This window comes from Plasmopara halstedii, assembly GCF_900000015.1.
Source record: "Plasmopara halstedii genome assembly, contig: Scaffold_1211, whole genome shotgun sequence".
Classification (NCBI taxonomy): Eukaryota; Oomycota; class Peronosporomycetes; order Peronosporales; family Peronosporaceae; genus Plasmopara; species Plasmopara halstedii.
This window is the reverse complement of record NW_020188126.1, coordinates 476,932-488,369: the sequence shown is the minus strand read 5'-3', so window position 1 is coordinate 488,369 and position 11,438 is coordinate 476,932. Positions and strand designations below refer to the sequence as shown.

General features: G+C 48.3%; 1 protein-coding gene across 1 annotated transcript; it reads left to right on the top strand.

The window, feature by feature from the left end:
- Positions 1 to 9,709: 9,709 nt before the first annotated feature.
- PHALS_00779 (Protease inhibitor protein) lies at positions 9,710 to 10,595 on the top strand (the record flags this gene model as incomplete). The annotated part of the gene is made up of 3 exons (XM_024730510.1): positions 9,710 to 10,148; positions 10,256 to 10,504; positions 10,582 to 10,595. 3 exons carry the CDS (start codon positions 9,710 to 9,712, stop codon positions 10,593 to 10,595), a joined length of 702 nt encoding a protein of 233 aa, XP_024580780.1.
- Between the last annotated feature and the right edge of the window lie 843 nt (positions 10,596 to 11,438).

Sequence of the window (11,438 nt, the reverse complement as noted above, 5' to 3'; positions counted from 1 at the left end):
GAGGCGCTGGAGCGCCATGTTGCCACTCATAGAGTTTGCGCTGAACAATGCAGTGCATGCGTCTACCGGCTACACGCCATGATACGTGAATGGACTGGTTCACCCTCGCGTCCCGCTGACGGCGCCATTCCATGGCTCAGGGCTTCTTGGGAGAGGAATAGCCGAACGGCTAACTGATGTCAGCCCCTCACCATTCGCAAAAAGGATGATGACTTCTTGTCTACCAGACTGAGTGTCCCCCGACACGTTCGCGATGCAATGGCTGAAAGCCAAGACCTGCAGAAAGAATTAAAAAGGAAGAGGCAAAGTGGAAAGCTCTGAATTGGAGACCTGGTTTAAATTAAACTCTTAAATCCTTTCTACACATGCATTCTCTGCTATCTTCCGGACAAAGCTTCGTCCACAGGTTTATTGGACCGTTTAACGTTGTGGCCAATCGGGGACTAGCGTATATGTTAAACCTTCCCAAAAAGATGCACATTCACCCGGTGTTCTACGTGGGTTTGTTCAAGCCGTATCGGGAGCCGGCGCATGTGAACGCGGAAGCTTTGGCGCCAGAGCGATTCCACGGGCCCTCGGCCACCTAGAAACTGAATCAGCAGCTGGTTCTGAGCACGGAGTGCAACAACCTCCATCTCCAATGGAGCCAGGCGCCCCACCGTTGCTTGCATTGACGCATTCGACTGCTCTACGGCTAGGAGTCGCTCCGACAGAGCGTGGTAGTTCTCAAGGCGAGGCAGCCGGCGCACGACGCGCTCCAAATCATCAAGAGCGTCCGCACAGTGATATGCCACTTCAGCATGAACCCTGCAGACACCGCGTTCGTTTTCCGACCTCTCGACTTCCGGGGAAGTGGTATCACAACCAATGACCTCGATTAGGCACAGAGACAACAGTTGAATGCTATCCGCAGAACGGCTATGCGCGCACATCTACGGTCGGTCTAGGACCCTCGTGAATACAGCTTTCGCTCGGCAGATCCCACTACATAAGCGAAGCACGTAATCACTGGATCGGTGGGGGTCTACTTGGTCGGGCCCCCGATGCAACAGGGTTACATGTACCCTTGTATGACAGGGTGGGTCACACAAGATAGTGTGATTGTACAAAGGTGTGGATTACGCACGACGGTGGAATCACACAATGGCGTGGCTACACCGTGACAAGTAGCAAATAAGTGGTGGGACTGCCCAGATGTAATGCACATAAATTTGGTTTTTGATATAGATTAGAAAACATAGAGGTTTGATATCAGCGGCTTCACCGCTAATAAATTAGATAAATGCAATGTTTACTTTGAACGAAAGAATGCAATTGCCTTGGGTTAAGATTTTGGGTACTCTTGAAAGATAGCGGATTGCAATCCGCTACACTCTTGTATAGAACGTAATGTCGACGACCTTAGTAAGCTTCCTCTAAGCAAAGAGCTATGTCAACCCCGCAGCATCGGACCACTACGCAAGCTGAGCTTGTAGAATGAAGAGCTCTGCGAGCGCTCGCATAAATCCCGCTAGATTTGTCTCGCGATCGTCTTCGTGCTAAAAAAAGAGGCGCATCTGTACCCGCGATGCGGACGATTCCTGTGATGCCCGCCCCTAGCGAAACTGCTGCAGATGACGAATTGCTCTTCAGCGATGGGACAGCGGCACCGGATTTTTTTCTCACTATCCAGCTTTTAGCGGAGCCACATGGACGTGGCCGTGCGCGTGGAACGTCATCTTTGGTTTGAACTTGCCAAAATCAAGGTGCGTCGTCAACTTCCTTTGGATTGCCGCCCTGCGTCGTATGGATTGATCCATCACGCTGCCGTGAGATCTGTGGACTCTCACATGGGTAAGTGTGCGACCACAGCAGCTCAGAGCCATAGCTTGAGCTCGGCTCATGACCCTTCGGCTTCCTGGCTACTGCCGAGAAGCGCGAGGCGTACGACGCGGTACGTCATGATCCCTTTAGTCATAAGCGTCCACGACCTCCAGGTAGTTTTTCAGAGTGGCACCTCAAACTCCCACGAGCTCTCGGAGTTTGGGTATACCCACCATTTCAAAAGATATTGAGTTAGACGCTGTCGGCGACGTCGACCCACAAGGTGTTCCACGTGAGAGTGGACGCCACTGTTCTCGTCGAGAAGAGTTGGCGGCAGACGATGACGACTTGCTCGATCATCGTCCTTGCTCCTCGAACTCTTTAGTTTGAGGTCCGTCGCGACCGGAACCCGATGAGTGTCATACTGGGGTCTCATACTGCTGCGCGGAAGACCTAGAGAGCTTGGAGCGCGTTGTATTCCAAATGCATCAATTTAAGGGCTATCGCGCTCTGTCGCAGCGGCTTCTGGATGTCGATCCGACGAATGCGTCACTTCATGCGAAGGTGGAGCGCTTGGCGCCATTGGATATGAAAATCGTTGCAGTGCGTGCTTAAAACCAGTTGCTGGTACAAATTCTGGGTGGTCGAGCACCTGTGGGCGCCGCCCTGGCGTCAACGCTTCCGCGTTCACTTGCGCCAGATCCTGATACCGCTTAAGCAATCCAACATTAAGCACCGGGTGGGTGCGCATCCGTTTCGGAAGGTCTGGCATATATGCAAGGCCCGGCTTGGTCACAATTTTGAAAAGTACGATAGATTGTGGATGGAGCTTTATCTTAAAGACAGCAAAAAGTGCAGTTTTTTCATATATAAGTAAACCTGGTCTAGCACCTCAAAGCTTTCAACATTTTCTCTGCATCCTCCGTCTGCATATCCTGGCTTTCAGCCATCAGTCCCTTAGTCTGGCAGACAGGAAATCATCGACTTCTCTACGAAACGTGAGGGAGCTGACACAGCTAGCCGCTCCGCTATTCCTTTCTCGCCAAACCTTGAGCCATGCGATGGCGGCGTCAGCGAGACACGAGGATAGACGGGCCCGTTCTAGAAAACTGGCGTGAAGCCAGTGGACACATGCACTGCATTGTTCAGAGCTTAGTCTACGAATGGCAGCATGGCGCTTCGGAGCCTCGGCGTCTCAGTGCAGACGCTGCAAACGACGTCTTCAACGACGCGATTCAGGCGCTCAGATTGACGATCGGTCTGCGGATGGTCCGCTGTTAACATTGCCTAGCATCTTGAAGATTGTCGACAGTGAATTGTGGGTCTCTGATATAGACAATTGACTCTGGGAATCCATGTTATCGAAATGCAAGATCCACAACCAGCGTCGCTGTATCCACACCATCGATGGTGTCCGGCACTGCAGCAAGATGATCCATCTTGCTCAAACGGACGACGAAGATCACCACACCCGGGTTGCCCGCCGAGTCCTTCAGCAGGCCAAACCCAAAGTCCATAACAATGGACTACCAAAACCCGATGAGTTCCGGTAACTAGCCTGGAGCACCGACGCATTCGTAGAGGATTTTACCTTTTGATTCGTCTGACACATGCGCACGTAAATGCTTGTTAATTTGGCAGCTCACAGAACTGTATGCCCTCTCATGACCGAGATGACCACTGGGAGGGGTGTCGTGAACCTCATAGAGAACACGTACTTCAAATCCTCATCGTGAGGAAATTCGTCGAGTCGGTGCTATAATACAGCAATTTGTTATTCAAGAAATATCCGTGCAACCGTGCGCGCAGTCGCGACACAACTTCTTGTTCAAGTTTCCAAACTCCTTGCTACCGAGAGTCGTAGCAGCGCTACGCACATAACATCAACCGCGTACACGGCGCAGATCGAATATGTCACTGACGACATCACCGTCGTGACATCAGCAAGCTCATAATTTGGTCTGCGTGACAACGCATCAGCCAAAGCAATCTGCTTTTCTGGCTTTTACTTTACCTTGAAGTTATATTTGGCGAAGAAAAAAGGCCACCTTGCCATCCTCTGCGAGAGGTGAGGCGACTGAGTCGCAGTGCGTAAGGACACATGATCTGAGTAGATCTCAAACGGCTTTGAGCCAAGCAGGTGCATTCTGAACTTGACAGGTGCCTTTTTTAATCGCGAGTAATAGCATGTCATGGACAAGGGAGTTCTTCTTCGCAGCCTTAAGCTGGTGAGATTCGAACGCGGCCGCCCGATCTCGCCCCTCAGCATTTGCTTGCAGCAGTGCACAGCCGCTGATAAAGTTCGAATCTTCACAGTCGACATTAAAAGGACGATTGGGGTCCGACAACGCGATCGTTCTTTTAGTGTAGACTGTAAAGATTCGGACTTTATCAGTATTGATGCATGACGGAAGCTGTCTTTGACCCGTCAAAAGCCTCTTGATGCTCGGTGCTCCAACACCATTTTGTATCCTTCTTAAGGAGATATGGCAATGACCGTACCATTTCTGCATAATTTGCGCTATACTTGTGCAAGTAGTTGGCGAGGCCAAGCCACTTGCGCAAGTCTTGTTGGTTCTTGAAATCGGTCCGTCCACAATGGCCTTGGATTTTGCGGGACCCGCTCGAAGGCTACTCTTCCCAATGAAGCACCCTGAAAAGGATTCGCGCCGAAGATGCAGCTAGCTGCATTAGCATACGGCTCATTCGTGCGCAGGCCCTCGAGCACTGTTCTCAAATGGACGATGTGTTTATCCTCATCTGTACTTCAGTGTCCCGCACGACTGTGGACGAAGATGTCGTCGAAGTGGGTTTGTGCATACGCCCGATGAGACCTGAACAATCGCGTCAGACGACGAGTAAATGCTGCTGGTTCATTTGACAGCCCTTGAGGCATCACCAGCCACTCCCAGAGCATGCTGCTTGGAGTACGCATCGATGTCAGCGAATATCAGTTGCTCTCATGAGCAATCGGTAATACCCATCGACCAAGTCGAGTGCACTGCACTTTGTACAACCAACCATATTGTTTTGAAGAACTACTTGGGGATCGGCGTCTGTGCCGGAATAATGGCAGCGTTTAGCTCATTGAACGCGCGAACGATACGCCGCTTGCCGGGAACCAGATCGATCTCATGACGCACACCTCGGTCCGGAGGTAGGACCGACGGCTTGGTTTTCGGGACGACATCTGGAATTTTCTTAACCAAAGGATAGTACAGATTCGAGAGATCTTTAGGATCGAATACCACTTCATGCATTCAGCACCCTCTTGTTGGCCTTTAGAACAGCTTCATCCAGAGGCAACGACGACTTGATCTCCTCGTCCTGTCGTATAGTGACCGCTACGGCTAAGCCCCTGACTGCCGAACTCTTCGACGGACATTTTGTCCAGCTCAAGAAGAGCATCTACCACAAGAATAGGCTCAATAGACGTCACCGTCTCCCCTACGTCATACCGTTGACGTGGGTGTATTGCTGTACGCTATCGTCTACGGTAGGCATACCCTGGGTCAGGGTCGACGCCCGTCGCCTTTCAGATTACATACGGCGTCGCTGTTGCCTCTACACAGAGGTTTTACGTCTCAACGAGACCAGTGGGAACAGCCGTCCAGTGCTTGCCCCGCTTCCTGCTCCACCGGAGTCCTGATGTTATTAACAACATCCGACGAAGAGCTGCTATTTCAGCAGTCGTCGACCAATGTATAGCGTGTCATCACTAGAGCCTCGCCCAAGATGCTTCGGACCTCGTCCGACCATGCCACTCTTGGCATTCACCAATTACTTTGAAACTTGAGCAGTGCTCAGTGAAAACGTAACACTTCACGTGCATCATGGGAGCCTCGCCCTCGGTGCCTCGTCTCTTGACCAACCATGCCATGCATGGTATGCAGCGACTACTCCAATACTTGAGCAGCGCTCAGTGGGCTACGTTCAGTCCGCAAGCCACGCTCGAAACGCCAGTCCAATACACCTTTTGTGTTCGACAACTCCGATACCCCGATCTCTAGCACGTTGGCAGTCCCGGTGCTGTGCCCGCGTCAATAGCACTTCTGCTTCCTAGCAGATTGACCATGCCCACCAAAGCTTCGCCAGGAGACGGCACGTGGTGCCCAAGGTCTTCGACCTCCAATCGATCCATGGCTTATGATGTTTCAAACATGCCATACCAAGGATGAGGTCATACCTTGAATCCAAGTCTAAGACTGAACCGCGTTCCACGCCATCAAAGTAAAGGAACTTTACACCGAGGTCCACAGGGAACCTCGGCACAGTGACACAAGTCCCCGTCGCTAAGCAAACAGTGACGGTGTCAACTCAACCGCGCTTCAGCGCCTCAGCATATAGCTGACTTCCTTCATTTGTGAAGCTTCAAGCATAATTGCCCGACGCCCCGGAATGGATAAGTATTTCCCATGGCTTTTCAACGCCCTTCATGGTCGCTTTTTTTTACCAACAAGCCCGGCTTGCATACAGATTCCGTGTCTATGAGCACGGAGCTCTTCGGGTCTGGGCCCTATCTCTTTGAGGCTCAACAGTATTCAATTATTTTGTAGTAGGGAGCCCCGACCTACTATGTGTTTTCGTTTCCCCGCGACAAACCAGACTGGTGAGAAGTGAAACATAGGTTCGATGAATCTTGACGATCCTTGCGCAGGAGACAACCAATCCGAAGGTGACGGATGACTCCAGAGCCAAAACACCGTCAGGTGCTCGAACGCTGCCCGGCTTCTCGACCCTGCCCCTTCCTTCTCAGCATAGCTGGGATCCATTGGTTCAGGCCCGCTCAACGAGCTAAGAGGTTCGCATCCCAAATAAGCCGTGCTGACTTGAATTTGAACTCGGCATTCACACCACATTCGCCGCGTAGACGGATGCATACGGAAGACTTTCACTCTTGCCACGCCTGTCTTTGGGAATGGTGTTGTTTAAATATACCCAGCTGCGGATGCCCGCCATAAAGACGGATATTGTGGCCGCCTCTGGTAGGGGAACTGTTGCCATTCCAGCAATGTGAGTGCACAACGCTTGGACAAAATCCACCAATTCTTTCTTGTCCTGCCGGGCGGCAATGAAACGCGATCACACGCGATATGCCTGGTTAGGTGGCAAGAACACTCGTAAAAGCTGCAGTTTCAGCTTCGTCCAGGAGGAAAACGCCGTTTTCGCCGTAGTGTCGCACGTCAGCGCCAATTCTTGCGCTCGACTCCCGAGCAAAGAGATAGCTGGCGTTACGCTTTGTCGCTCGTTCTGAAGAATGGCAGATACCATAGCCATCTCGGTTTCTCAGCCGGAGATTATCTCAATCTTTACCCTCAAAGTCTTATCGCTCACCATGAGTGGCCTGGACTAAGGGGAGTCATTCGTCGTCGACGGTGGCGTCATGGACGCAGTCGACGCCGACATCTTTTTGCTGTAGGTTCTCTAGCAGAGCATTTGTTGCATAGCTCGAGCACGCCTCTAGGCGCGCACTTATCGCTTCAGGTCCCTGCGAAAAAAGGTGTTGCACGCTCTCAGGCCAAGCAGGGACATCAGCCTTTCAATCCCGTCCTGTATGCCCTGAGGCAAATAGAAGAATTGCACCACCCTCACAGCAACTCAAGCGTAGAAAGACTGCGAGTGTTACCAAGTGCAGCGGGGCTGCCGTAGATCTTTACCTGAAGGAAACTTACTAAGATCACCGACCTTACGTTCTATTCTCGAACCAGTATGAGCGTAGCAGATCGCAATTCGCTACCTCCAAGAGAACGCTGAACCTTAACCCAAGGCCAAGGCAAATGCACTCTTCCGCTCAAAATCCAAACTGTATTTCGTTTGTTTTATTTGCGGCAGAACTGCCGAATTCTCAATTCTTACGCCTTCTTAATTAAATAGTAAATCCTGATTTAAATGGATAACTACTGCCAATCCCGCTTCTTGTTAAGGTATAGCCACACAATTACCATATTCTGTGACCCAACCAGTCATTGTAACTCGGGTCAGTCGTGACGACTCAGGTGTAGATTATCTTCAAGTGCCACCGAGTGCAGCGGGGCTGCCGTAGCTCTTTCGTTTACAGGAAGCTAAATTTAGGTCGGTGACCTTCGATCTACTTAGAACCAGTACGAGTGTAGCGAATCGCGATCCGCTTACTCCAAGATGTAACCACAATTTAACCCAAGGCAAATATACTCTTCCGTTTGAAATGCTAACTGTATTTTGTGACTTTTTTTGCGGCAAAGCCGCCTATATCTAAATGTATACGTATTCCTATCTGTATAGTAAAAACCTTTTTAAAATGCATAACTACTGGCTGTCCAGCCACGCACTGACTTCTTTTTAAGGTGCATTCACACCATTGTGTGATCACACCGTCTTGTTAACCCACACCCTTGTCGATTCACACCATTTTGTGTGACTCACCCCTTTATACCAGGGTACCTGTAACTACGTTTCGCAAATCCCAGTGTGGTTCACATCTTAGTCAGGGCGAGTGTAAAGGCACCTTGTGTAAACCCCTACACGGTTGGTACAATTGTATTGAATGAATTACAGCACAATCGTGCGAAATATACATTGCATTTTGTGTATTTGTGAGTATTCATTCATCAGTATACAAATTTCAGTATTACTGAATCCCGATCGAAGTTCTGCACATCAGAAAATAGTACAGTCTCATTCTAAGAAAAAATGAATCGTTCATCTCTAGTATCAGGTAAAAAATGTCTAATTACAAAATGTGTACACAGGTTTTTGGCTTCCTATTCTATGTGCATTTTGTGGACTCGGACTCTGACAGTCATATATCTCTATATAAAGGCACGGTAGCATTGCATTCTTCTAGCATATTTAGCAAAGAGCAACTTTAAGTTTTTTAGAAAAATGTTAGAGAAAATACTATTTGCGATATCTCCATCGATAATGCGTCGATTTATAGGAATTGAGGAGACGCACAAATGACACTCCAGACAGGTTTCAGACTTTCTCACACCGTCTCAGGAGAGTGTCTTGAGCGTTATAGTTTCGATAGCCGGCAATGGGAAATGGGGCTACTTCGTATGTCAGCCATCAGCATCGGATCCATGCTGCATCGTTTCTAGCAACATTCTCTGATAGATGTACGTGGTCCAGCTGATTGACATGCATTAAATGCTTGTCTTTTCATATAATTTAGGACTGCCACTGAGCCATCGAGATCTCCACCAGATTAGCATCGGCAATTATCGTACTTAAAATCTCAAAATTGGTGGTGGTTGTTACCATCATGGGTTGATTATCGAGCTATTATTTTTTTCATCATACTTTCGCTTACCCTTGTCTTTGTGAGCAAGAAAGTAGGGGGCACCATTGAGCCTGTCAAACTATCCAACTTGACATGATTAGAATTCTACATCACCTTTATAACAATGTTAATATATCGTTCGTAAATATAGGTAAGCTCCTATAACTTATAGTGTAAAGTAACTAACCGCTTACTATGATATACACTGTCTATCGTGCTAAGCTTTATCATTGCTGCTTTGGCCACAACACACCCAGAATTAAGTTGTACTTGCCAACTTGGCTTTCGACTTCAAATCTCGTGCATGCTTTGCGAATCTGCTCAACTAGCACAGTCGTAAGCTTCCTAGATTGCTTTAAGTACAGTAGATCCAAGAAAAAGAAGTTATTATTCAATCTAAGGCTTGCCAGCTGGAATTTGATCTGGGTATATTGACAGCTGGTTGTCGTACGTACAAATCTGGAAGCTATGCACAATCTCCTCTAATCCAATTGGCTGGCTTCTGATCACTACGATACGCTTATTATTTTTCCCTCTCAAAAATATTAACATACGGTATTTTATAGCTGCCTCTCCCGGATTATAATTTAGTGTTCTGCAGCCATATCGTCAGTTGCTAGATTCTGTCTAAGCCTCTCAACCCTGATGCTCGCTGCTCTTACCTTCTTGCTCACGTCTCATGCCTTTGCAGCGGCAAGCGATGTCATGACCATCGGCATGACAGGCAGTTGGAGTCCGGCGGAAATAACTTCAAACGCGACAGATCTGCTGACGACCGCGCTCAAAGGCGATAGGTATGACAGCTCAGTGGGCGAAAAACGAGTGTGCTACACGGAAGTGACGTCGCTGGAGACGCAGGTGGTTGCTGGCACCAATTACCGCTTTCACATGGATGGATGCGAAGTCACGAATTCAGAAGGAGTGTGCTCGGAGTCAACTCTTACGTCCTGTGATCCGTCTGGCTTTGTGGTGCAGATCTTTGAGCAGACGTGGACCTCCACGTTGAAGGTCACGTGTATCAAGCCGGAGGAATCATCGGATTTCTCGTCACTGGCAAAAGGCCAAGATTCGTTGTCGAAACAAAGTACGTAAGCAGGCTACATGTCTGGCTTTATGTGGGGGAGAGATAAGATGTAGTCATAACAACAAATTTCATTATCTTCTAAATTCAATATTGTTTTTATAAAGTAGAAATGTCGGAGGAAGAGAAAAAGGCGATAGAGGCATGGATCCTTGCTAATGGTCTGAATAAATACGGAGATGCAGCCACGAGGATCTATTTAGGAGGAACCCCTTTGTTTGACGAAAAGACAGGTGCTACGAAAGATCGTTATGACTACATTCTGAGCAAACATCCCGACCGTCCTTGGCAGACAACTGGGGTGAAGGCCAACCTTTTGGCGATTGATAAAACGGAAGAAACCGTGGATGCGACGAACGGTCAGAGTTCTGTTTCCGGGGTTATCTCTGTTCTAAGTGTATTCACAGTGATGCTGATTGGTGTGGCTATAATGAAGATGAGACAAGGTAAACGTGACCGTTTTGGATACAGTCCCATTCGTTCCCGTGAGCACTAGAAGGATACGAAACGACTACAAGACATAAGAGAGAAGTTGGGAATTGGTTACGTATGGTCGATGTACACACGTAGCGATCAAATATGATGTATACACGCAATTGTGTGTGTGTGTCAGTAAAAAGGTGGGTAAGATTGACACCCTGCGGTCGAATATCTGTCGCTAGCTACAAGTAATATGATTAAATTGTCGTTTTGAATTATGTCATTGTTAGAAACGTAGGTAAAGCTGAGGTTAAGCAAAATTACGCTCACTATAGCAGTATGTACTATGTGTGTGTGTGATGATTTTAACTATAATTCGTAGGTCGATCATAATACAAATAATTGTCCTTATGCCTCTTCACAGTAACTGTTTCAATGATGTGAAGTACAACATCCACATTAATCAAAATACAATAAGTGTGCGACTGTCGGTACCAGCAGGATGAGTGGAAACCAATGCTTAAGCCATTTGGTAACACATATCCATTTTAATTATCAAAAGGCTTCAGGGTGCAATTTTCAGAAGCACGAGGAAGGTAAGCGTCATTGAGCCTTATTTTGGTGCGTACACTTTACACCAGGGTCACTGTTATCAGAACTACCAAAGTATACTCCTATGAAGTTTAAACTACAGGTTTGGATGAGGGGGATGGGACTTTCCCAAGGTGAATTTTATGGGCTGGTAGCGTCATGTTATACACTACACAGGGCTTCATTAATGGTAGACCATAAGTATTTGTACTATTGTGAGCTTGATGTTGTACATTCGTACGGAACGTTGATGAGACGGTCCGTGGTACACTAGAAATGATA